We start from the raw sequence: 23,482 nt of genomic DNA, 5'->3' as shown, positions 1-23,482 counted from the left end.
CAATTACTTTCTTGGTAGCTACTGTTTAGATACAAGCCGTGTAACAGACACTGTCTTTCATTAAAGCCTGTGTAAAGTTCATTAGTTTCAGCGGCTTATAGACAGGTGTGGCGTATTTATGTTCAAAATAAAAATCTTTGTAAAATTCAGTGGGTGCGGCTTATATTTGGGGTGTGCTTAATAGTCCGGAAATTATGGTATATACATATCTCACAAAAGTGAGTGCACCCCTCACATTTCAGCAACCATTTTAGTATATTCTCAAGGGACAATATTATAGAAATGGAACTTGGATATATTTTAGAGCAGCTCGTATGCAAAGCCACGTAAATTGACAGGATCATCAAATTTGTGTATTTTGTATTAAAGCAGTTAAAACCTGCTTTAAGGATAATTCTCTCTTACTGACCACTGGATGTTCAACATGGAACCTCATGGTAAAGACTCAGGGTTTGAGAATTGTTGGTCTCTATAAAGACGCCTTGACTATAAGATCAGTATCACTCGAAACAGGACTTGCAAGGGTCCATCAAAGCAGCATTGCTTTGAGGTGACAGAAGCGGAAGAGGGATGGGGAGGTGCCTGATGACGAGCGACCTGTTTTAAAGGGATTGGCCCCCGCTTCCGAGGGGAAGGAGGAAACGTTGTCCGTGCTGCTCTGGGGTCCGTCCCACTCGCTGGAGGATCGGCCACTTCAGGGCACGGTATTCAAGTTCGCAGAGCGAAGCTTTCTTTATTTACTTCTGTTTTTACGCCGGCGATTTCATTTCCAAGTAAATGAGATATAAATAAATATAAAAGAGGCCAAATTAAAGTCTTCAACGCAACACACATTTCCTCATGATGTCCTTACTTTACTCAGAAAGTTTGGTTCGGTGTCTTGATGATTTACGTCATTTAATACACCATAATTAAAACATGTACAAGAATATTTTGTCTTTATGCTCTATGTTGAGTCTGGGTTCACTAATAATAAACATACATTTGCATAAAGCATCAATATTTGTCCATGTTCGTGTTGATTAGAGTAATAAAAACTAGGAAAGTATTCATTTAAGGTACATTTAAAACAGATATAAATGTGCGATTAATCGCGAGTAAACTCAACTTGATATTTTAATTGATTGACAGCCCTAATATATATACACACACACACACACACACACACACACACTCACTTGTTGTTGTGAATATAAGTAGTGCTTTGATTGACCATAAACAGATTTACTGAGATTTATTCTGTGTGTGTGTGTGTGTGTGTGTGTGTGTGTGTCTGTGAGGAGGGGGTGTTTTCCATAATAACGTTGTGTAACAGTCACTATAGCAGTTAAGTCTGTGAGAAGGGGGATAAGAGTCAGGAATAAGCTTGATTACTAAGCAGCTGTGAGTATGTGTGTGTGTGTGTGTGTGTGTGTGTGTGTGTGTGTGTGTGTGTGTGAGAGAGACATTAATGATTAGCTAGATTTAGCTATATAGGGTAAGGATTACTGAGGCGTTACTTGTTTTCTTTGAATCCAGGCAGCTATGACTTCCTAGAATCTCTCCCAGCCACCAAAATAACAGTACGTGTGTGTGTGTGTGTGTGTGTGTGTGTGTGTGTGTGTGTGTGTGGGTGTGTGTTGGGGATCCAATCACACCTGCTTTTCTGTCCCCTGTTTACAGGACACCACGCTGTTGGAGAAAGAGAAGGACCTCATATCAGTGGTGAGACTCTTCCTCTTCTTCCTCTTCTTCCTCCTTGGCTTCTTTTCCTTTTTCTTCTTTTTTTTTTGTCTTCTTTTTCCACCTCTTCTTCTTTCTCCTTTTTCAGCATACTTCTCTCTGTCTCACTATCTGTGACTTTTGTTTCTCTATCTCTCTGTCTCTCTGTCTCTCTTTCTTTCTTTCCAGTTTACTCTATTTCTTTCTGTCTCTGTCTCTGTATTTCATTCTAACTTGCCTTCCTTTTTTCTGTTTTCCTTTCTTCTTTGTCTTTTTTTGCGTTTTGGTTTTCCTTTCTTTCTTTCTTTCTTTCCTTCTTTCTTTCTTTCTTTCTTTCTTTCTTTCTTTCTTTTTTCTGTCTGTCTGTCTCTTTCTGTTCTTTTTCTTTATTTATTTTTTATCTTTTTCTTTCTATTCAGTTTCTGCTGTCTCTCTCTCTCTTTCACTATCTTTCATTCTTGCTTGCCTTAATTTTCTTTCTTTCTTTCTTTCTTTCTTTCTTTCTTTCTTTCTTCTTCTTTCTTTCTTTCTTTCTTTCTTCTTTTTCTGTCTGTCTGTCTGTCTCTTTCTGTTCTTTTTCTTTATTTATTTTTTATCTTTTTCTTTCTATTCAGTTTCTGCTGTCTCTCCTCTCTCTTTCACTATCTTTCATTCTTGCTTGCCTTCATTTTCTTTCTTTCTTTCTTTCTTTCTTTCTTTCTTTCTTTCTTTCTTTCTTTCTTTCTTTCTTTCCTTTTCTTTTCTTATTGTCTTTCTCTGTGACTGTCTTTCCTTCTCACTTGCCTTCGTCTCCTCTTTCTGTCTCTGTGTCTCTCTCTCTTTTGCTGTCTTTCTTCCTGCATGTCTCTTTATTCTTTTCTCTCTACTTCTCCTGGTGTCTCGCTTGATTGTCCTGTCTGTCTTTCTGTCTCTCCGTTTTGTCTCTTTCTTTTCTCTGTCTTTTCCTCTGCCTTACTCCCTCTGCCTTTCTTTCTTTGTGTCTCTCTATTCTTCTCTCTCTCTGAGTACCTTGTTGTTTGTTCTCCTCCATTTTTCTTTGTCTGTTTTACTGATTCTGTATCCTTCTCTTTATCTCTTTCATATCTCTCTTTCGTTCTCTCCACTGTTAATGTTCAGGTCTGTTTGTCTTTCTCTCGTTTCATTTTCAGTTCTAGAGTTTTTTTGCAGAACTGTGTACATATCAGTAAAAAGCATCAACAAAAGAAAAAATGGAGACAATAAAATCTCTCTCTCTCTCTCTCTCTCTCTCTCTCTCTCTCTCTCTCTCTCTCTCTCTCTCAGAGTCGTCAGTTGGTGGCGATATGTGATGACATTCTGAGTTCTGCTCCTGAGGATGCCCTGACTCACTCTTTTCAGCTGCAGAGTGTTGATCTGGTGCCGGTCCAGCCCGGAGAACAACTGGTACTAAATCCGTCTCTCCCTCCTTTTTTTCCTCCCTCTCTCTCTCTCTTTCTCTCTCTCTCTCTCTCTCTGAATTTAATCCCTTCTACAGAACACTCAATAGTAAAATTGATCAATCACTTTATTCATCAGTTTGCTCAAAAAGTTTGAAATCTTTACCTCATCTAATCTCATCATCTCTGAAAAGAACTCGTTTTCACACCGCATTCGTTTCTTTGCCTTTCAAGGAAAAAGGCAGATTTGAGACGCTCTTCCTGTGGGTGGAGCAAATTTCAGGGCCCGAAAAAATGAATACATCAGTATTGCGAGTCGGATTTTATTTACGTCTATCAGACTTTTATTACTAGGAAACATTAGTCTAGAACTACATGATGTGAGCAAAAGTTTTTGGACACCTGATTGTTCCAGTTACACCACAAAAATTTGGAGGCATACAATTGTACTTTGTCTTTGGAGGCTTTAGCAGGAAAGTTTCCCTTCCAATTGAACCCAAACCTGTTCCAGCATGTGCACAAAGCCAAAGCCCCTTGAAGATCTGCTTGACATGGGTCAGTAATAGTGAGATCTTCTGCTATAGAGGCTGTTGAACATCTTTGGGATGATTGTGAACACTGACTGCAACCCAGGAACCTCCTCAACCAGACAGCAACAAAGAACAAACAAAAAAAAAGCTAATTATTATTAATAATCATTATTTATATGTATAATTATAATATTAATAACTGTTATTAATACAGAATTAATTAATTTTATTATTTCTAAGCTACATGTATATATTAATGGATGCTATTTTAATATTTATATTATTATCAACAGCATTAACAATAATATCGTTATTTAAAAATATCTTTTTTTTTTCATTTTTAAATAAAAACTTATTTGTAAGTTATTATTTAATGAAATATTTTAATGATCTATTATTTTATATAATTTTATATTTCATAAAAAAAAACATTATTCTATTCATAAATAGATCATTAAATCAATAGATCATTATTTATGAGGTTGTGTTCCACCTCGTAAAGACCTTCGAAGAGAAAGCGCCGACCCTGCGTGGATCCCAGGGGGCATCTAAAGACGTATCAGCCCCAGTTGGATCCCACTTCATGAAGATTTCAGACATTGGACTTTGAGGATAAACATCTTAATCAATGCTCAAACTAATTTTCCACATATGCTGGTTCTCATTTTCTATCCCTGAACATTTAAAGGCGTTGGCATGGAGGAGTTGGTGTTGGTGTTGAATCTATAATGATCTTCGAATGTGAGCTCATTGATGAGTTCCTCAAGGTCACCTGGTTCCACAACTCCAACTGACTGTAGAAAACTGTAGAAAGGATATTTCTTACATTACTCATAACCACACACTCATGATATTTCTTACTCTCTAGTGTTTGTAACATTTTAATGGTTTATAATCACACTCTTGGTGTCACCCAGATGAGGATGGGTTTCCCCTTTTGAGTCTGGTTCCTCTCAAAGTTTCTTCCTCATACCATCTAAGGGAGTTTTTGCCTCCGCCCAGGCTGCTCATCAGGTTCGATTTAAATAGAAGTGAATTTTATTCTAGAATTCTTACATTCTGTAAAGCTGCTTTGAGACAACGTTCATTCGCTAGAAATAAATTCGAATTGATTGAATTGTATTGAATAATTAGAGCTGATGTTCCTGAGCCAAGCTTGACCTTGATCTCCTGCTTTAGCGCTCTGACCTCAACCCTACTGAACACCTTCACACCCTACAGAAGAGTGGAGTTTGTTATAGCAGTCAATAAGGACTAAATGTAAACCAGTTCAGGTGTTCACACACTTTTGTCAATATAAAGTCTGAATACAGGACTGGAAATCGACATGACGGACTCCAGGAAACTTCACTTTTGTGGTTTCCGATTCGCTCGAAAAAAATACGCGATTTCACAGTAGGAAAGAAGGAAGTTCTGGCCAGTTCATGATTACGGTATTAAAAGTACCGACTAAACCAAGATCCTCAATCAGGAACTCCTACTCCTACTACACCCGTTCTGTTTTTATTTCTTTTTACATTGAAATAAAAATACAGAACAGAAAAGAAGCGACTGCTATGTTTCGTAGGTGGAGTGGCATTTAAACGACCCTGTCGCTGCAGAACTGAGAGCCGCTCAGAGATTCATCCCGGCGTAGCGAAACTGAATAAAGAAAGTCTGATCTGCACTGCAGCGACCACATTATTCATTTGTGCCAAATTAAAGGAGTGGTTTGTGTGTTTCTGTTTTTAGAGCAGTACATGTACAAACCATGTAGTTGATTAAAAGTAGAGAAACACTCGCTCAAATATGACTCCACTACGACTTTAGTATCCAAAGTACTATTTATTATGGCTTTAATGTTCCGATTATCCTTTTTGTCACAAGACTTTCCGTTATTCAACTTTTACGTCAAAAGACTCGAATGTGACTCTCAGCACACTGATCTATTAATAGAATGATATTACCGACTTAAACACTGATTTTTATTACAACGATCATGAACACAAAACCTTCTTATTTAAAAATAAAATCGCATAAATCAGGTCACGTGTGTTGTGACGAGTTCGAGTCTGGAGTTTCTTCATCATTTATTTCTCTGTAATTGTTCTGCTTGATGTTGAACTGATGCTGAACTGTATGCTGGTGATCAGTAGATGCACCAAGCGCCAATCAAAACGAGTTAAAATGACTCGCTGCGTGTTTGACCGATGTTTATCCTCCTGTTTTAACATCTAAGGGAGTTTTTCCTTGCCACAGTCGCCACGGCTGCTCATCAGGGATAAATAAACACTATTCACCTTGATGTTGATTTCTGTAAAGCTGCTTTGAGACAATGTCTGTTGTGAAAAGCGCTATAGAAATAAACTTGACTTGACTTGACTTGTTTTCGCAAAATGTAGTCGAGTAAAAAAATATTTGACTTTGAAATGTAATGAAGTTAAAGTCTCCCCAAAATAGAAATACTTCAGTACAGAAAACTACTTAAGTACAGTAACGGATGACATTTCCTTCCTTACTGTCCACCACTGCATACTGGATGAACCTGGATGAACTTTAATGAACCTGGTTGGTTTTTCGATTCAGTCAAGACTTGGGTTTATAATCCTATGTGAGGTCACATGATCTACAAATGGGGTTGAAAAATGTGTGCATTGTCCTGTGAAAGTAGAGGAGATACAGTAGGAAAAAAATCCAGTATAGATTGGGATTTCTCCATCTGTCTGCTTCCATTCATTCCTCTACACGTCTGACTTTAGATGTAAATGAACACAATCACAATGGAAACATTTATTGATGCATAAATGATAAATCTGGATTATGTGTTCAGGCCATGGAAGATCTATACCTCCAGCTGGAGTGTGTGGAGTATTTAGAGGGTTTACACACAACACACAAACACTTGGCTCTGGATTTAAATACAATATGTGGACAAAAGTTTGACTATAAGATCCGTATGTGCTTTATTTTTTAAACCCCGCATTCGGTCCCCATATGCTGATACAAATAACCTCCACTCTCCTAGGAAGATGTTCAACTACATTTTGGAGGGTGTTTCTCCTAGTTGAAGTGAAGGGAAAATGTCATGCTCCCGCATCCAAAGTACAATTGTGTGCCTCCAACTTGGTGCTAATGCTAATAGACTCCGCCCCTTCAATCACAAACTGATGCTTAACCACGCCTCTGCTTTCCCATAAAGTCTGGATACTTTTACCTCATCTGTTCCTGTTCCAGCTGTGTGAAAGCAACTAAACAACAACTGTCAGATACAAATTCATGTCCTTGTCGTTTAAGGAAAAACGCGGATTTGAGAAACTCTTCCCCGGAGGCGGAGCTAATTTCAGTGCCAGAAATATATAAACAGAAACCTGTATTGAACAAACTACTCGTTTTTGTTTGAGTTTTGACAAAACAAACATTACAGACATTTCACTCTGAATTATACTGTATATACATTATATAAATATCTTCTGTTCTTCTGTTTGTAGGGGATTGAGATCACCTCCACATCCTCAAGCCAACACTACGTCTCTGGAACAGCTGCTGAGGTTAGTCCATCATTAGTCCAGATTTGTATTGAGGGAGTGAAATGCGGAGCGAGGAAGTGACCGATGGTTTTAGTTGATAGAGAGGAAGGGACTGAGAGGTGAAGGGAGAGAATGAGAGAGAGAGAGAAAGAGAGAGAGAGGTGTGAGAGACAGATGGAGGGAGTGAGAGTCAGAGGGAGGGAGGGAGTGGCAGAGTGAGGGAGTAAGAGATGGACAGAGGGAGTAAGAGAAACAGAGCAATGAAACATTTCCAGATAACCCCCACTGCTTTTCTGTGCTTTTTCTCTTCTTGACTCAACACAGTTTCCAGCAGATTCCTCTGTGAAGATCTTTGCAGGTGATGAGGTCATAAAGGTGAACGATCAGATTGTGGTGAGTAAAAGCTGCTTCCTGGATAACTCTCATTACACTGATTACTTCATGATCAACCCTCAGTTCCATAAATCTTGTTAAAGATGCAGTTACCACATCGTGGCCGACTCGTGCTGCATGTTCTAAGAAACACGTTCGAGAGCACGTTGAGAAAGTGTCTCGCGTTGTGTTTCAGGTGGGCTGGAGCAGGAAGAACCTGGTGGCGAAGCTGCAGGAGAACCCAAATGGTGTGTCACTGCTGCTGAGACGCCTCCCTACACTGTCTGTCAAAGACAGAGACAGAGACAGAGACAAGCCAATCGTGGTGAGTCACAGACTCTCCTCAGACTCTTATGTATATACTGTACCTACACACACACACACACACACACACACACACACACACACACACACACACACAGATATCAGGCATAACATTATGACCGCCTTACTTCTTCAGCAGTCCTCGGTTCACCACTGTTTCTTCCTTGGAGAATTTTTGATAGATACTGACCACTGCAGACCAGAAACAGCCCACAAGAGCTGCAGTTTTGGAGATGCTCTGACCCAGACGTCTAGACGTCACAATTTTTTCAAAACTCTGTTTATTGTTAATAGAAATGTTTGCATATTTAATCCCTGGCTGTTGGTTGTTGAAGGCATGTGTCCAGTAATAGAACTGTGCTTTTGTTTGTTTTTTTTATGTGGAAGAACCATGCAATTGGAATGTTGGAAAACCATGTATTTGAGATGTTGGAGAACAAGGTACTTAGAATTTGATAGATCCATGTATTTGGGTTGTTGGAGAATCCTGTATTTAGGGTTTTGGAGAATTATGTACAGTTAGGAAAATAAGTATTTGAACACCCTGCTATTTTGCAAGTTCTCCCACTTAGAAATCATGGAGGGGTCTGAAATTGTCATCGTAGGTGCATGTCCACTGTGAGGGACATAATCTAAAAAAAAAATCCAGAAATCAAAATGTATGATTTTAAAACTATTTATTTGTATGATACAGCTGCAAATAAGTATTTGAACACCTGTCTATCAGCTAGAATTCTGACCCTCAAAGACCTGTTAGTCTGCCTTTAAAAAGTCCACCTCCACTACATTTATTATCCTAAATTAGATGCACCTGTTTGAGGTCGTTAGCTGCATAAAGACACCTGTCCACCCCATACAATCAGTAAGAATCAAACTACTAACATGGCCAAGACCAAAGAGCTGTCCAAAGACACTAGAGACAAAATTGTACACCTCCACAAGGCTGGAAAGGGCTACGGGGAAATTGCCAAGCAGCTTGGTGAAAAAAGGTCCACTGTTGGAGCAATCATTAGAAAATGGAAGAAGCTAAACATGACTGTCAATCTCCCTCGGACTGGGGCTCCATGCAAGATCTCACCTCGTGGGGTCTCAATGATCCTAAGGAAGGTGAGAAATCAGCCCAGAACTACACGGGAAGAGCTGGTCAATGACCTGAAAAGAGCTGGGACCACCGTTTCCAAGGTTACTGTTGGTAATACACTAAGACGTCATGGCTTGAAATCATGCACGGAAGGTTCCCCTGCTTAAACCAGCACATGTCCAGGCACGTCTTAAGTTTGCCAATGACCATTTGGATGATCCAGAGAAGTCATGGGAGAAAGTCATGTTGTCAGATGAGACCAAAATAGAACTTTTGGGTCATAATTCCACTAAACGTGTTTGGAGGAAGAAGAATGATGAGTACCATCCCAAGAACACCATCCCTACTGTAAAGCATGGGGGTGGTAGCATCATACTTTGGAGGTGTTTTTCTGACAATGGGACAGGGCGACTGCACTGTATTAAGGAGAGGATGACCGGGGCCATGTATTGCAAGATTTTGGGGAACAACCTCCGAGAACAATGTAATTGGTATTTGAGGGAACCTCTATTTAGAAGAAGCATGTATTGGGATTTGGAAGAAGCTTATATTTAGGATTTGGGAGAACCATGAATTTTGGATGTTAAAGAACTATGTATTTGAGCTTTAGGAGAACCATGTACAGCATTTGGGATTTGAGAGAATTTTGTATTCAGGATGTTGGAAAACCATATATTTAAGGTTTTTGGGAACCATTTATGTGAGATTTTGGTAGAACAATGTAATTGGTATATGCGGAAACCTCTATTTAGAAGAAGAATGTATTTGGGAGAAGCTTATATGTAGGATTTGGGAGAACCATTTATTTTGGATTTGGGAAAATTATGTAATTGGGATGCTGGAGAATCCTGTATTGGTAATGATGGTAAACCTCGTGTGGGTCATGATTTACTGATGACAGTCTCAGGAGAGGGGTTGGTATGACAACACTCATTTCCTGTTCAGAGCTCAGAAAGCCATTTTCTTCTCTATGACCCGTTTGATGCCGTCTCTCTCTCTCTCTCTCTCTCTCTCTCTCTCTCTCTCTCTCTCTCTCTTTTCCTCTCTCTCTCTCACACACACCCAATCTCACTCAACACACACCGAGTGAGAGTCACGCACGGTTCAGATGACGCTGAGTCGGACCTCATGATTGCGGTTTAATATAAAGTGTAAATGTGCCGTTTTGGATGATGTAATGAAGTTGGGGTAGTGGGGGGGTGACTTTGTTGTTTGGAGGGCCTTATGGGATCACAGCAGTGCCACATGACTGTTCCACTGACACTGACACACACACACACACACACACACACACACACACACACATTCTGCTCAGACACGCAATTCACACGCATCCACAAAGCTTAAAGCCGCAACACGACGTCCCGGTGCGATCACATACACACACGCCTTTCCGGTGTCTCTGTGTAACACGCTGCACTTCCAGGTGGAGATAACATCAATCTCTTCTTGTTTTTCGCCTGCAGAAGGTAGAAGACGACCCAGAAGAGGACGGGACAAAGAGACTCTCCTTGATCGGTCGAGCGCCGGCGTCCGTGCGCTCGTACTCCTTCAGGTGAGCTTCACACACACCTTTTTACCGACACACCCCGAAGCTTCACCGTAGGAGGAACATCAGGTTCCACATTTGCTGTTATATTAACAATGGGACTTTGTTCAAAAGTATGCGGACACCTGACCATAACGTTGGTCTTCTTTTTGAACATGCCATTCCACATTGAGTCTCAATTTGCTGTAACTCTTCTGGGAAGATGTTCCACTGGATTTTGTGGAGATTTCTGCTCATTCAGTTACAAGGTACTGATGGAGGTGAGGTGAGGAGGTTCCTGGGGGTGCAGTCAGCATGGAAAATTCAATACACAGGGGTTCAATAGGCCCAATACAGTGGGAATTAAATCTTTTGTGTGTGTGATGGTAGAATGAAGGTTCAGAATGTTTTAAAGCATTGGTTTGTATTATAACTGTATCTCGTGTGTGTGTGTGTGTGTGTGTGTGCACGTACAGGACTGCTGTGTTGTCGCCTGAAGGGCAGCAGCTGACAGGACAGAAAGAGCCGGAAATTAAAGATCAAGGCCTTGATGGGAATCAGAGCAACAGTGCACAGAAACACCACCTGATTACAGGTATAACACACACACACACACACACACACACACACACACACACACACATCATTGTAAAACTCTTGTTTTATTCACATCATGTATGATGTTCATTGTTCGCAGTCATGCTTTATTCCTTCCTTCCATCCTTTCTTCTTTCTTTCTCCTCCTTCTATAAGTTTCTATCTCCATTAAAACAGAGGCCTTTTTCTCACCATGTCTTTGGCCTCTGCTTGAGGCAGGAGGTAACTGTCAGGAGGAGAAGGTCAGTGTGAGATGGGTATCAGAGTTGTGGAGCAACAGGAGCATCTGCACTCTGTTTTGATGTATCCGCGTCCTAGCAACAGCAGAGCACATGCTTCGACACGCCTCTCGGCAACAAGCTAGCGCGTCAGGAAGTGTGTGTGTGTGTGTGTGTGTGTGTGTGAGAGAGAAAGATGTGTACAGTGCACTCTAACTCTTCTCTTGCTGGTAGGTTCCGGATTAGAGCGCAGGAGTACATCTTTACTCAGTCTGGACTCGAGGACAAGAGTCGGATCCTGGCCTGACATGGGGGCCAGTGTGGTGAGTACACAAACACACACACACACACACACACACGCACACACAGTGTGCGGAAGCTAATTTTTTGCTCCACATTCACGTTCACTCACCTGGAGCTGATTTTGCTCTCTATCGCTCTCTGCAGGAGGAAAAAGAGTCAACCAAGAGCTCCTTCAAAGGTATGATGTCATTCTCACATCACATATGCCTAGAGAATGTAGTGATACTAGTGAACACTAGGGGGTGTTGTGTTCAATTTTGATCATGTTTCTAGCTGTAATGTACTAATACTTTTAATACGTTTCAAGTCGCATATGATGTTCGTACGTTGCTCTGGATAAGGGCGTTAATGTAAATGTGGTAGCGTGGTACCTCAGGGGTTAAGATGTTGGACTTCCGATCAGCAGGTCATGAGTTCAAATCCCAGCACCAACAAGCTGCCACTCATGGGCCCTTTAGCAAGGCCCTTAACCTTCAACTGCTCAGTTGTATGGATGAGATAATTGTAAGTCACTCAAATAATTGGTGTCTGCCAGATTCCATAAAACGGAGGTTGGGGGTTCAAGTCTCGTTATCGCCAGCTGCCACGGGGACGCTGTAACTTGACTGACCTTGTGCTCTGACCTCAGCTTCCTACATTGCTTGGATATGCGAAGAAATATCAATTTCCCTGTGGGATCCATACATTATTCTTAAAATAAAAAATTAAAAAATAAAAGTTCAGTATTTCACAAAATGCCAAAAAAATCCTCCTTGACATGGAATTCATCAGAGCTGCACAGGTTGTTGCTGGGTCTTCCACTCCTCCATAATGACATCATGGAGCTGCTGGATGTTAGACACATGGCGCTGCTCCACCTTCTGCTTGATGATGCCCCATGCCCAATAGGGTTCAGGTCTGGAGACATACTTGGTCACTCCATCACCTTCAACTTCCTTAGCATGGCAGTTGTCATCCTGGTGGTGTGTTTGGGGTCATTATTATTTTAGAAAACTGCCGCTCGGCCCAGTTTTTGAAGGGAGGGCGTCATGTTCTGCTTCAGAATGTCACAGTACATTCCCTCAATGTATCACAGCTCCTCAGTACCAGCAGCACTTATGCAGCCACCACCATGCTTGACTGTAGGCAAGTTTTCTTGGTGCTCCTCACCAGGGTGTTGCCACACATGCTGGACACCATCTGAGTCAAACAAGTTTATCTTAATCACATCAGACCACAGGACATGGTTCCAGTAATTCATGCTCTTGGACAGGTCGTCTTCAGCAAACTGTTTGCGGGTTTGCAGCTTCAGAAGACGCTTCAGTGCCTTCTGGGACGACGGCCGTGAAAACCGACTTGTTGCAGTGTTCGGCGTACGGTCTGAGCACCAACACCTTCCGTTTCTGCCGCCTCTAAAGCAACGCTGCAGCACTCGTGTCTGTGATTTGAAGCAGTTTCTGCACCTGACGCACAGCAGGAGGACTCGACTTCTTTGATGGACCCTTGCGAGGTCTGTTCTGAGAGGAAACCCGTCTTGGAAAACCTCTGGATGACCCTGAACACTGCACTGTAACTTCAGGGTGTTACTGATCTTCTTATAGCCGAGGCGTCTTTGTGGAGAGCAACAATTCTGATCCTTAAATCCTCAGAGACTCTTTACCATGAGGTGCATGTTGAACATCCAGTGGTAACTATGAGATAATTGTACTGAAAGCACCAAATTTTAACTGCTCTAATACAAGATACACACATTTGTATGGTCCTAGTTTGTGTTTAGTTTGTGACAGAAGCTAGCTGGACACCAGTGACGCATTATAGATATGAGATCGCTTTTAAGTGACTAACGGCTATGCCGTGTGGCCCCAGTCTGACCTTTGACCTCCTTCAGGCACGCAGACGCGGACGGCGATGAGTCGCAGGAGGGTGTCGTGTCGCGAGCTGGGCATGCCCGACTGCGACGGGTGGTTGTGGAAGAAGAGGAAAGAGATGAGTGTGTTCATGACGCAGAAATGGCAACGCTTCTGGTTTGTCCTTAAAGGGGTGACAATCTACTGGTACACCAGCCAGCAGGTGAGCACACAAAAGTACACACATCCTTCACTTCAGTAAAAGTGCAGATACTCTTGTTTTAAAAGACTCAGGTAAAAGTACTGACTATACATTTTTACTCAAGTTAAAGTAGAGACGTTTGGGCTCTGACATGAACTTCGGTAAAAAGTAGCCATTACCTGTTTTTACTCAAACCAAACTGATCATAAAGCATGAAGACGAAATATTCTTGTAAACGATTTAAAGTAATTGTTGTTTTAAATGACGTAATTCATCGGGACACCAAACGAAACCTTTGCTTTGTTTTCACACGGACGGTTGATGAGGTGATACCGGAGAAACTCTACCTCTTGTAACTTTCACGCGGATTACAGAATCAGAGATTATTTTTATTCGACGTGAATTGTTTTATTTCAAAAGCTTTCTATTTATATATTGATTATGTCTTTGAGGCAAATATTCACTGAGATTCTTTGAGTTTTATTTTTGTGAAGAGAGATACTAACTGAGAAGGCAGAGAGCGCCCCCTGTCGGTTTTCTTTTTTTTTTTTACAAAAGCACAGCATTTTGTTATAATTATGAGTATATACAAAAAAAGGTAGTATACAAAATACTTTTGTTTCGATTTATTGAGGAAAAAAAAAACAAGGTTTTAATTTAAAAAAATTTTACATTTCCATTTTGAATAAAAACGGTCGAACAGAAACGCGCACTAAATTAAACTAATGACAGGAAATCGGTTGATTAATTGAAAAATCTATTAAAACTAAAGTAACGAGTCTGTTTTTAAAAAATTTACAAAGTAGAAAAGCCAGATATTTGTGTCAAAAATGTAATGAGTAAAAGTAAAAAGTTGCTGATACTAGAAAAATCTACTTACGCTTAAAACACATTCCTGGACCTACAACTAAGAGTCAAAGCTGTGCATGTTGTGTGTCTCGGAACTAAAAGCAGGTGTGTGTTTGCAGGAAGAGAAGGCGGTCGGGTTGGCGAAGATCGGCAGCTACAGCATCGAGAGTGCTGGAGAACACAAGAGAAAATAGTAAGTCCTTTGTATGTATGTCATTAAGGAATTGGTCAACACATGTCCCTTTGTATGCCGTGACCTCGAGACCAGTTTTGGAACGTGAAAATATTTACAAATATTTTACAGTAGAAGTGCATTGATGGCTGTTGGTTCATGGGGTTGCTGTGGAGGTTTGTGCTCAGGGACCATGAGAATGAATTTGGACTCTGGTACAGTGGTCTGGGGTCTCAGTCAACATGAACAGTTTTACACTCGTCTTCATCATTTGTGCGGTTGAGGATGGGTTTTGATATTTGGTTCCTCTCAAGGTTTTTTCTTTAGAGGACGAATCGCTGGGAGTTTTCTGTACCACAGTCGCCATTTAGACTTTAGTCTCATTGAACTTAATCAGCTGAGCCTGGGTGAACCCACAACCTTCTTATCAATTCATTTTTCAACAAAGGACATCGTCTCAAAGCGGCTCAAGCAGTTATAAAAGAATGTAAAAGTGTGTCCCTGATGAGCGACCCAGCGGCGACTGTGGCAAGGAAAAACTCACCGTGATGGCACGAGGAAGAAACCTTGAGAAGAACCAGACTCAAAAGCGAACCCATCGTCGTCCATCATTGTTGAGGTGATCTGTTCAGTGAAAGGTGCTTAAATGCAGAACTGGTCATGGTCCTGAGCCCATTTGTAGCAGACTGTTGATATTAATTACAGTCCAAATCCATCTTATGAGTTGCTCAGAAGCTTCCTAGATCTTCAGGATGTTGATGTGGAAACGTCCTCAGCTGCACAGAGTGGTCTACGATTTAAGAGAACAGAAGTTGAGCATCTTAAACACTGGGATACTTCTTTATTAGATGCAGAGCGACAGAGTGTGTGTGTAGGCGGGTTGGGATTTGCAGCCATGTGGTTTGCTCTGAGGTTCGGAGTTCTCCATAGACCTTGGAGTTCTCCATAGGCCTCATATAACAAGGCCCTACTACTGAAAACCGTAGCAACCAACATGTAGCTACACAAAGCACAAACCTGTGTAAAAATAGATTTAATTTTATTTGCATATGTGTGTAAACACTGTCACACAAATTACAGAAAAAATTGATTTGCAATAGTCAATATATTCTATAGACTTTTGTTTATTATATTTTCATTCAATGTTTCTCCAGTTTCAATGCATATATAAAGGGTTCCTATTATAAATGTTGCATTTTACACATTTTCCTTTTTCCATATAAATTGCAGTTTGTATGTTCTGCGTTTCGGTCTGCAGTTTGCTTCAGAAGTCCAACTCATCTGTTCATTGAGGTCTACGGATCTGACTTTAATGTTGCAGATGTAATTATGTTTATTTTACGAGAGCACACGCACCTCCGGAGTCTACATACTCATTCGAACGGCCATGTTTCTCCCCTGTGTCTCTGCAGCGTGTTTCAAATGTCTCACCCACGCTTCCAGAACTTCTTCTTCGCCGCGGAGAACGTGACCGAGATGAGCAAGTGAGGTTTTTTTTCAGCTTCTTGTCCAGTGATGATCTGAGAGCTTGGAGATTGCTGTCAAACAAACATTGATATCTAGGAAAACGAGAGATGTTGGCCAGAAGTATTTGGATAATTTATTTCGCCTGTAGTCCTTTTATATACTGTTAAACATGAAAGATGTAGGAGGAGCAAAAAACAACCTTAAAAACAAGAACTTTTACACAGGCCTGCTCGAGGTAGACCACAAACAAAAGGGGGGACTTGTACATAGACACAAGGTGATTGAATACAGCTGAAAACAATGGGAAACTAATGAAGGACAAAAGGACACAATGGCGACATCTGGTGGAGGAAACAGGAAAGACACGAACATTTTTCAATTTCTAAAACGCAAGCCAGTTTATCGAAAACACAAATAATAATAATAAACCCATCTTTGCTAAATATATATGTGCCACAGTAATTGGCTACAAATTCATAGGAGTAAAATATATTTAAAGTATTTTCCTATCTATATCTGTTTCTGTGTGACTAGAAACAGGAAATTGTTTAGACATGACTTCCTGTTTCACAGGGGTATAAATCTGTGTGGTGTGTATGGAGGAAAAGTCTCAGAATCCTTGCCATGTCCTCATCAGGTGTTAAAGGAGAAGATTGTGCTCTCGGCACAGGGACAAAGCACCACCTATTGATAAAACTGTACATTAAAAGTGTACATTTTAAAAAACTTCACCGAAACTGACTTGGGATCAGATCCAATTGTAGCCGACGGAGATCTTTAAATCTCCATATACAAGTGTGTGTTGGAAGGTTTGTTGAGGTGTTGTGAGACTCGCATACAGTCACACCGACGATTAGAGTGATGTTGTGTTTGCTCAGCTTTAGCTCTGTCTAACCAGCAACACAAACATCATCCCCGTAAACACGTGAAGATCATCACACAGGCGTTTGTACTCTTTGTAAATGCAGCAGCACCTTATTACATACACAGTGATGAAAACGTACTGCAGACAGAAACACTGTAATCCGCCGTCTCTGATCCTCCAAGCTCTCGGATACACAACTCTTAACTCGATTTGGATAACTGTTCCTTAAACACAAATGATATCCTTTTGTAAGTATTGAGTAAATACGAGAATGTTTACTGTAAGCAAGAGGTTCACTTTTTTTGGGGGGGAGGGATTTTCAAGGCCCACATGTAATGAAATACTTCAAATTAAAAAATGTCTCATTTATTGAAATATCAAGTTCCAGATCGATAACATTAAATAGCATCAAGTTCAAAAATGAAGGGAATAAAAGTGCATCTCGAAGCCATGTAAACAACAACGACATGCCTTTTTGCTAAGTGTCTGATTTAAATATCGGACACGATGAGATGCAGACCCCTGCTAAGAGGGTCTCCCGGATTTCTCCCAGATTTCGGTACTCTAATGTGGACGGGTATTGTGTATATAACCTGATTTGGATCACATCCACCAGACAGTTCACGTATTTTCTTTCTGATTTTGATGAAACAGGTGGATCAACTGTCTGATTATCGCCATCCAGAAATATAAGAAGTTTCAGCAGAATCCAGCAGATACTGAGACCGGTGCGTGCCATCAGATCTCCTTCTGTTAGAAAGAACAGACAGTTGTGTTCGTGTGGAAGTAATGCTTTCAATCAGACACTAGTCGGTTTATTGCAGATGGTGCGTGTGTGTGTGTGTGTGTGTGTGTGTGTGTGTGTGTGTGTGTGTGCGTGTTTCGACAGAGTGCTACAGTGAGACAGAGTCCGAGGAGGACGGCTCACATTCGCCACGCCTCCTAAAGAAAAAAACCTCACCGGTGAGAAGAAAGAGGACACATGCATGATGATGATGGGGAAGGGGTAGTTCAGTGGGAAGAGGTAGTTCAGTGGGAAGAGGTAGTTCAGTGGGAAGAGGTAGTTTAGTGGGGAGGGGCAGTTCAGAAGGCAGGGGTAGTTCAGTGGGAATTTGTAGTTGTTCAGTGGTGAATGGGTACCGCAGTCGAAAATGTTAGGTCAGGGGAGGGGGTAGTTAAGTGGAAAGAGGTCACTCAGTGGGGAGATGTAGTTTAGTGGAAGGGGTAGTTTATTACAGAGGGGTAGGTTAGTGGAAAGGTGCAGTTTGTGTGGTTAGGGATAGTTCACTGGCAATGGGTAGTTCATTGGAAATGGATAGTTGTTCAGTGGTGAATGTGTAGCTCAGTGAGGAGGGGTAGTTCAGTGGGAGGGGTAGTTTAGTGGGGAGGGGTAGTTCAGTGGGAGGGGTAGTTTAGTGGGGAGGGGTAGTTCAGTTAGGAGGGTAGTTTAGTGGGAGGGTAGTTCAGTTAGGAGGGTAGTTTAGTGGGAGGGGTAGTCCAGTGGGGAAGGGGTATTTTAGTGGGAGGGTAGTCCAGTGGGGAAGGGGTATTTTAGTGGGAGGGTAGTTCAGTGAGGAGGGGTAGTTTAGTGGGAGGGTAGTTCAGTGAGGAGGGGTAGTTTAGTGGGAGGGGTAGTTTAGTTGGGAGGGGTAGTTAAGTGGGGAGGGGTAGTTAAGTGGGGAGGATGTTGAACTTGCCCAAGGCACTTAAACCTCAACTGCTCAGTTGTATGATTGAGATAATTGTAATTTGCTCTGGATAAGGAGGCAAAATGCTGTAAATGTGATGATGATGATGATGATGATGATGATGATGATGTTAGAAATAAAACAGAAACACGCAAGATAATTTCCACTTCCAATGTTGCAGCTTTACATTTAGTTTTTTTGCCGTCTCTTGTGATAGAAGCTGCAGTCGAACACACTCCCTCGAGCTCTGGGCAAGAAAATCAAACCACCAGGAGGCGGTACTGTAAACACAATACCAGGAGGGGGCAGAAAAGCTACAGGTACACGACCGCACTGAGCAGTTGAATTCTCAGAACAGTTCTGTTCTATGTGCTGTATTCGTTAATATGAATCACAACAGTGTCCTGTGTGTGTGTGTGTGTGTGTGTGTGTGTGTGTGTGAGACATGTGTTTGTCCAGTTCCAGTAATGCGAATGATCTAATAAAAATACGTAATATAAACTGACTATTAAAAAAGACATTTTAAAACTGTAATGTATGTACGGACACTTCGGGACCACCTGTAGACATTCCGTGTTCCTCTCGTCATTCTCGTCACGTTCAGGAACGGTGGACGAGATGGGCGAGCTGTTTAACAAGCTAAAGGAAGGAGGAGTGTCTCTGATTGGCCAAAATCAGCCCATGACTCACGACCAACTGCGCAGGTCGTTCATCCGACGGAACAAAAATCCCGTCATCAACGAGAAGGTCCACACGCTCCGCGCCCTTCAGAGCACGCTCAAGGTCACACACACATACACACACACACACACACACACACACACACACACACGTCGCAAAAGTCTATTACCTGATATACATATACATACATCCCATTCCAGACGAAGTTTTGTACAGTATTCTTCCGTAGTTGTGTAGTTGCGCAGCCTATGCGGAGTTTATCTGCTTGTTTATTGGTTGACGTGTCTTATGACCTCATAAAAGACATACGCCACCAGATTTAGCCAACGAAAGGTGCCGATTGGATATCGGTACACGATTTTAAACATTGTCAAACATTAACTTAAATGTGTCTCGCTCAACGTGTCCCCTGCACAGGCGAAGGAGGCGGAGCTACAGATCATCAATAAGCTTCTGGAAGATTCCGGTCTGACGCCGCAGACATTCCGCCAGTGGAAGCAACTCAACGAGGACCTCTACCAGGAAATTGAGAAAATCGCCGTCGAGAAAAACCGTGACCAGTTGAACCCCGAAGTGAGAAGTTCCACCGCTGATGACGACGGGGCGTGTCGACTCAGCCTGAGCGACGGAGAGCAGCTGGTGGACGCCGAGTTCCTTAGCGACGGAGACTCCGGCCTCGGGCCTGAACGCTTGGCTCTGGTGGGCGACACAGGGCGTAGCGAAAGAGCAGACAGCGGCTCCTCTGAAAGCTACTTCTTCATCTGAGATTCGTTAATTTGAATAGCCTCTTTTTCCGAAAGGGGCGGGACTTGTGCTGCTCTGTCGAGCGGATTCTTATAAGAAACGATCGGTTTCTGCGACTTTCGGCGGAATTTGTATATATATATTTTTTTTTTAAGCTAACTCCCTATTTCTATTCTATTCCATTGCTATTTCTAGGAGAAATAGCTGGCTAAGGTTTCGCTCACAATATTTTCAGCGAAACTCCAGAAAAATTATGGAATTATCAATCTTTCGATCCATAGGACAGTAGTGTTCCTGTGCATCTTTATCCCAAGATGGAGCTCACATCAGCAGCCCAAGTCCAGCGTGATCAGTATTTATTTCCTCGCAGTACAGTTAACATCCCAACTCCGACGCAGAAACAAATTCTGACGGAAAGAACGCATTGAAGACTCAAAGTGAAGCACCTGAACCTGGACTCAGGAAGGAGAAGAACAACATCCCAGATACGAGTTTCTAACTCAAACTCATACGAGTCGAAATTCATGATCGTTCCGAAAAAGTTTCATTGTAAATAATCTTGTAAGAAATTGTATTTGTATATATATAAAAAAAAAATAATACAAATAGAACAAAGTGCCCGCGCGGATATTTTACAGGGCCTTTATTTTTGTAGGCAGTACATTTTCGAGCGGCAAATTTACAATATTTTATATGTTTTTTTTTCACGTTTGTCGATTATATGTGCAATGAGGCGGAGGAAAGGAATTCGCGGAAACGCATTACGTCACGGAACAAAACGATGTATCCAATAGGAGTATCGAGTGATATTTTGTAAGTTGTATATGTTAAAAGAAATTTGAATAAGTCTTGTTTTATTGTAAATAAAATGCCCACCGTTTACCAAAGATCCATTCTGTTCATCTCGTTACTTATTAGAAACCTTTCTGAATTTCTTATTTTGTGATTCAAATCAGATATAAATCACAAAAGCTGAATATCACCATATTTTTCACATATACTACATAAACACCTGACCATAAGGTTGGTATGTGCTTTTGTAAACATCCCATTTTCTGTTAGAATAAATTTCAGTCTTCTGGGAACAAAATTCTGTGGAGATTTTTGTAAGATTCATTGAGAGTGTTTGTAAAGTCAGCGCTCACATTTATCATGTTCATTAAAGTTTAGGACTCTATAGCAGGAGATCTTCCACTCCAAACCACCGAAAGCAGATTTTTACGGTCAAGCAGGTTTGGGTTTAGTGCGAATAAAAAAAATAAAAATGCGCCTCCAGGTTTGTGGTAACGGTTTCGTGAAAAAACACACGGCTGGAAAAGTCAGGTGCCAATACTTTTGTCCATATTGAGTATTTCTAGATTAATATTTCTACAAATTATAGTTAAATTTTTGACCGACACAAATAAATTGACTTGGGAACCTCCAACACTCGATCTAGTGTATTCGTTTTCCGTCCCCAGGAAGAACATCTCAAATCATTTTTATTTTTATTGATTTATTTTTAAAACCAAGAAAACCACGAAAAAATTCATTATTACATCCAAAGACATCGTATACAACTATGTGTCTCCAAACCTATATGGAAAGAACCACATGTGGCTGGAAAAGTCGTATTTAGAGATCGTATATCGAATTATTTAGCAACACTACAAAATATATATATACACAGCGGAACCTCGATACTCGCGACACTTTTCATTTGAAAGCGGACCAACAGTAAACTTTCATTCAGCTTCTCCCATTAGGGGGCGCCACAGCGGATCCTCCGCATGTTTAATTTGGCACACGTTTTTTATACAGGAAGCCCTTCCTAACGCAACCCTCCACCTTTATCCTGGCTTGGGACCGGCACTAAGAGTGGCTGGGGTTGGTTCCCTGACCGGGAATCGAACCCGGGCCGCAGCGGTGAGAGCGCCACATTCTAACCACTAGACCACCAGGGAACCGAAAGTTCGGAGTAACATTTAAAAAAAGAGTTTGTACTAATAAATGACGTCAAAATGTTTAAAAACTTTTAATATTGTATTATTCGTTTAAAGTAGTAAATAAAACCTTTCTGACAAGTAATTCACAATTTGTGTTGAGTTTACACTAATACATGTACAATTCCCATTGAAAAAGGAACCCAAAAGGTCACGATTTTTTGTTACTGGCGAGGGGTCGTAAACGTAACCCCCGCGAGGATCGAGGTTGCACTGTATTCTCATATTTCTTACAAGGTGCGTTTTATTCGAATTTCACTTTCTAACAGTTGAGAAATGTCTACAGGACTGACGAGGCACAATGCGTAGCACATCACACCTACACGCTAAAGTCCGGTATAAGGCCAAAAAAAATAAGGCTTTTAAACGCTTTCGAATTGTACAGATCGAAAGAACGATTTTATGAAGTAAAACACCGTGGCTGTTACATACTGTATGAATATTCAATGATCGAACAAATGTCAAACAGTCGAATTAGCCTTAAATGCTATTTTATACATTGTAAATAATACCTTGAATAATAATATTAATACAAAGAACACAAATACTACAAGTACCAATAATAACGCTAATAATGCGTAGGTGATTTATACCTCAAGATGGAATGAATACTGACATCCATAAACACACCAAGCAGCACGAATCATCTACCGCTAGCTGTTTTTGCTTCTCTTAGCCTAAACGGAGTAGCAGTGTGCAGGGTTTTTGGTACGAATAACACAAAAACATTCTATAAACAGATGAATATACACTGATAGCGGCGTTGTTCATCCTTTTTCCAATGTCCACTTATATAGGAATATATCGCATAACCAGAGCTGGTACAAGATCAGGGCTGGTGTATATAAACTAAGAGTGTGTTTGAAACACTCTGAGCACATGGGGGTTATTAGTATGAACCTGCCACAAGGGGTGGGCAAAATTGCGTAACTTGGGCTAGGAATATAATATACGGCAAAGAGTTCATTATTTGTTGTGAAAGGAAAAAAAATTTCAGTGCTGCATCACCAGTAACTTCACAATGATCAAGTGTGATATTCTCAATCATCTCAAGTATGTAATTTAGATCCCACTCCTGACATGATCTTGGGGAGGTGGGAGCTCAATGGTTAAAGCTCTGGGTTACTGATTGGAAGGTTTGGGGATCAAGCCCCAATATTGCCAAGCTGCCGCCCTTGTGGCTTAATGTGTAATTACATCATGTTTAAATATTGCATTGGCTGGAAGTTAAATCATGTTTCACTACTCATCCGAGCAGCTTCTGCAGTTTTAGACTTCTGGACAACTGCAACAGGAATACTGAGAATCTTCACAAATCCATTGATTTTCGCCCTTGTGCACAGAGGTTTCTCTAGATTCTTTAAAACTTTTGATGATATGTAATGATGAGATATTCAACAGGGTTGCAAATGGACATCGAGGAACATTATTCGGAAATCATTCCACAATTTG

At 41.1% G+C, this 23,482-nt stretch overlaps 1 protein-coding gene across 2 annotated transcripts in view; it reads left to right on the top strand.

Moving 5' to 3' along the window:
- cnksr1 (connector enhancer of kinase suppressor of Ras 1) overlaps positions 1-20,937 on the top strand; it is a 47,079-nt gene extending 26,142 nt beyond the window's left edge. Inside the window, exons 5-21 of one of the 2 annotated variants that reach the window (XM_046855059.1) lie at positions 1,663-1,704; positions 2,983-3,102; positions 7,093-7,152; positions 7,456-7,524; positions 7,700-7,828; positions 10,375-10,463; positions 10,913-11,031; positions 11,486-11,574; positions 11,699-11,732; positions 13,422-13,603; positions 14,551-14,624; positions 16,016-16,087; positions 17,590-17,663; positions 17,825-17,898; positions 18,841-18,943; positions 19,228-19,406; positions 19,722-20,937. In XM_046855059.1, the coding sequence (XP_046711015.1) occupies positions 1,663-1,704; positions 2,983-3,102; positions 7,093-7,152; positions 7,456-7,524; positions 7,700-7,828; positions 10,375-10,463; positions 10,913-11,031; positions 11,486-11,574; positions 11,699-11,732; positions 13,422-13,603; positions 14,551-14,624; positions 16,016-16,087; positions 17,590-17,663; positions 17,825-17,898; positions 18,841-18,943; positions 19,228-19,406; positions 19,722-20,069 (1,857 nt within the window). In that variant the 3' untranslated portion in view covers positions 20,070-20,937. Of the gene's footprint in view, positions 1-1,662; positions 1,705-2,526; positions 2,818-2,982; positions 3,103-7,092; positions 7,153-7,455; positions 7,525-7,699; positions 7,829-10,374; positions 10,464-10,912; positions 11,032-11,485; positions 11,575-11,698; positions 11,733-13,421; positions 13,604-14,550; positions 14,625-16,015; positions 16,088-17,589; positions 17,664-17,824; positions 17,899-18,840; positions 18,944-19,227; positions 19,407-19,721 lie in introns of those variants that run through there. The other variant, XM_046855060.1, reaches the window with a different exon arrangement.
- The last annotated feature ends 2,545 nt before the right edge of the window (positions 20,938-23,482 follow it).

Source organism: Silurus meridionalis, chromosome 8 (genome assembly GCF_014805685.1).
Source record: "Silurus meridionalis isolate SWU-2019-XX chromosome 8, ASM1480568v1, whole genome shotgun sequence".
In the NCBI taxonomy this organism is placed as follows: Eukaryota; Metazoa; Chordata; class Actinopteri; order Siluriformes; family Siluridae; genus Silurus; species Silurus meridionalis.
This window is presented reverse-complemented; position numbering and strand designations above follow the sequence as displayed.